At 60.4% G+C, this 2,073-nt stretch overlaps 1 protein-coding gene across 1 annotated transcript in view; it reads left to right on the forward strand.

Moving 5' to 3' along the window:
- The first annotated feature begins 348 nt into the window (after positions 1-348).
- Positions 349-2,073, forward strand: part of slc38a8a (solute carrier family 38 member 8a) — a 5,479-nt gene continuing 3,754 nt past the window's right edge. The window contains exon 1 of the mRNA XM_053884814.1: positions 349-549. Coding sequence (XP_053740789.1) covers positions 349-549 — 201 coding nt within the window. The remainder of the gene's footprint in view (positions 550-2,073) is intronic.

The following is a 2,073-nucleotide window of genomic DNA, read 5'->3' on the forward strand; positions in this document are numbered from 1 at the left end:
TCTCCTGAGGGGCGGAGTTTCTGTTTTGAAACGCTCAAAACTCGTTTCAGTTTTGCAGCTCTTCTGATGAAAGCGTTTCTTGAAACCGTCTACATGTGCGGTCTGGAACTACAGGCGCTGTGATGACAGTAAAACGATGGTTTGGAAGCGGATTCTCAGGAAGTGACGACGAACACGAGACTCGTGGCTTCGAACGGGTCGAACGAGCCGAGCGGCTCCGGGTGTCCGAGGCGCACTTGAAGGCAGCGCCGCCCCGCCCCGCCCCGCCCCCGCTCACCTTGCCCTCCCCCGCCGGCGGCAGCGGTCAGCAGGGTTCGCGCAGGTCGCAGTCGCAGCCGCCGCAGCAGCATGGAGGAGTTGGCCAGAGAGAGCATCAGCCTGCTGGCTTCAGCCTCGAGCAAGCCCCCGCTGGACGCGGCCGGGCCCCGCCTGGGCTCGCTGGGGGCCATCTTCATCATGCTCAAGTCCGCGCTGGGAGCCGGTCTGCTCAACTTCCCCTGGGCCTTCGAGCGCGCCGGCGGCATCCGCAGCGCCGTCACCGTGGAGCTGGTGAGTCCACCGAGTCGCACTCGGAGCCGGCGTCACGCGCCACACTCGTCCAATCACGGCTGATGAGACGCACCTGAGCGCAGCCGGCCTCCGGACCTGCGGCGGTCGGAGCCCGGCTGAAGGAGACGTCTCCAAAGCGACGTCTAAAAACGGCTGTAGCGCGCGCTGGGGCTCCGGAGTGACGTCACGGGCAGTGAGTATGGCCAGCGTGGCCGAGCCGCGCGGGTCCCGCACCAACCGGGACAACCGCGTGTCAGCGAGGATCAGCAATTTAGGATCGGGTCTGAAAACTGACCCACGGAAAGGTTGCGAGCGTTTCCCCGCCACTGAAGGCGCCAAAGCTCTGCCGGCGGCATCACGGCGGTGAGTTCAGGTGCGGTGGGACTGGAGGGTCGCAGCGGGGTCACGTGACTCGGCGTTTGTTTGGTTCGGTCGCCAGGTTCTCTGATGGCGTGTAGATGAGAAGCCCCGCCCCCCATCTGTCCAGGCGACCTGTCACTCATTCTCTGGATGGAAGTCTGAGTTTGTAACCTGGACCAGTCACCACCAAGTGTCACCAGTCACAGGCTGCATGCTGCTGAAGTCGTTGTTAACTAGGACGTCCAGAAGATGTGTCACGGCGCCACCAAAGGTCAGGAAGAAAAGAGACGCGGGGGGAGAGTCTGGGCCGAAGGTCGGGTGCAGAGAAAGAGTCCAGGTCAGGAAGAAGTCGGGAAATTTGTGACAAAACGTCAAGTCACGAGTCAGAGGACCCGAGGGTCAGAAGGGTCATTGGTTTTCACGCCTTCTTTGGACCTTCTGTGACAGAGGTCGCCACTTCTGCAGCGCGCGCTGACTCAGCAGAAGAGCCGCAGCGGTGGGCGACCTGGTCCAACAAGTCGGGAACTTCTGACCGGGATTAAGTGTTTCTGCGCAGCTTAGCAGGGTCTGTTCCCCGGGCGGGATTTGTGGGCCGTGATCTCACCCCGGGTGCCAGGACTCGTCGGGTCAGGCTCTGTCGTAACTGAACTCTGCTGCTGATCTTTCACGTTCTGCTGACTCGGCGTTCCTGACTCGCTAATCCCGCCGCACCTCTCCAGCTGGGTCACCAAGCAAATCTCTCCTGATCTCAGGGGATGTTTTTATTCTGCCCTCATGACCCCCGTTCACGACCTCCTCGACCTCTCAGCCTCACCGGCCAATGCCAGGTCAGTTGACTCTTTCTGATCCCTCAACTCAGACTGGCGGTCAAGGAGGAACACGGCTGGATGGAGGCGTCTTGTCATGACCTCTGACCTTCATCCACTCCGGTAGTTTGTCACGAGTCAGAGGGGTCGTTGGTCTCGAGTCAGAGGACTCTGTCACGGGTCAGAGGAGTTGTTGCTCTCGAGTCAGTGGAGTCACTGAACACGAGTCACAGGAGTCGTTGGTCTCGAGTCAGATGAGTTGTGACTCCCCTGGTCTTGAGTCAGAGCAGTTGTTGGTCTCAGGTCATAGGAGTCATTAGTCACAAGTCAGAGGAGTTGTTGCTCTCGAGTCAGAGGA

This window comes from Synchiropus splendidus, chromosome 14 (genome assembly GCF_027744825.2).
Source record: "Synchiropus splendidus isolate RoL2022-P1 chromosome 14, RoL_Sspl_1.0, whole genome shotgun sequence".
In the NCBI taxonomy this organism is placed as follows: domain Eukaryota; kingdom Metazoa; phylum Chordata; class Actinopteri; order Syngnathiformes; family Callionymidae; genus Synchiropus; species Synchiropus splendidus.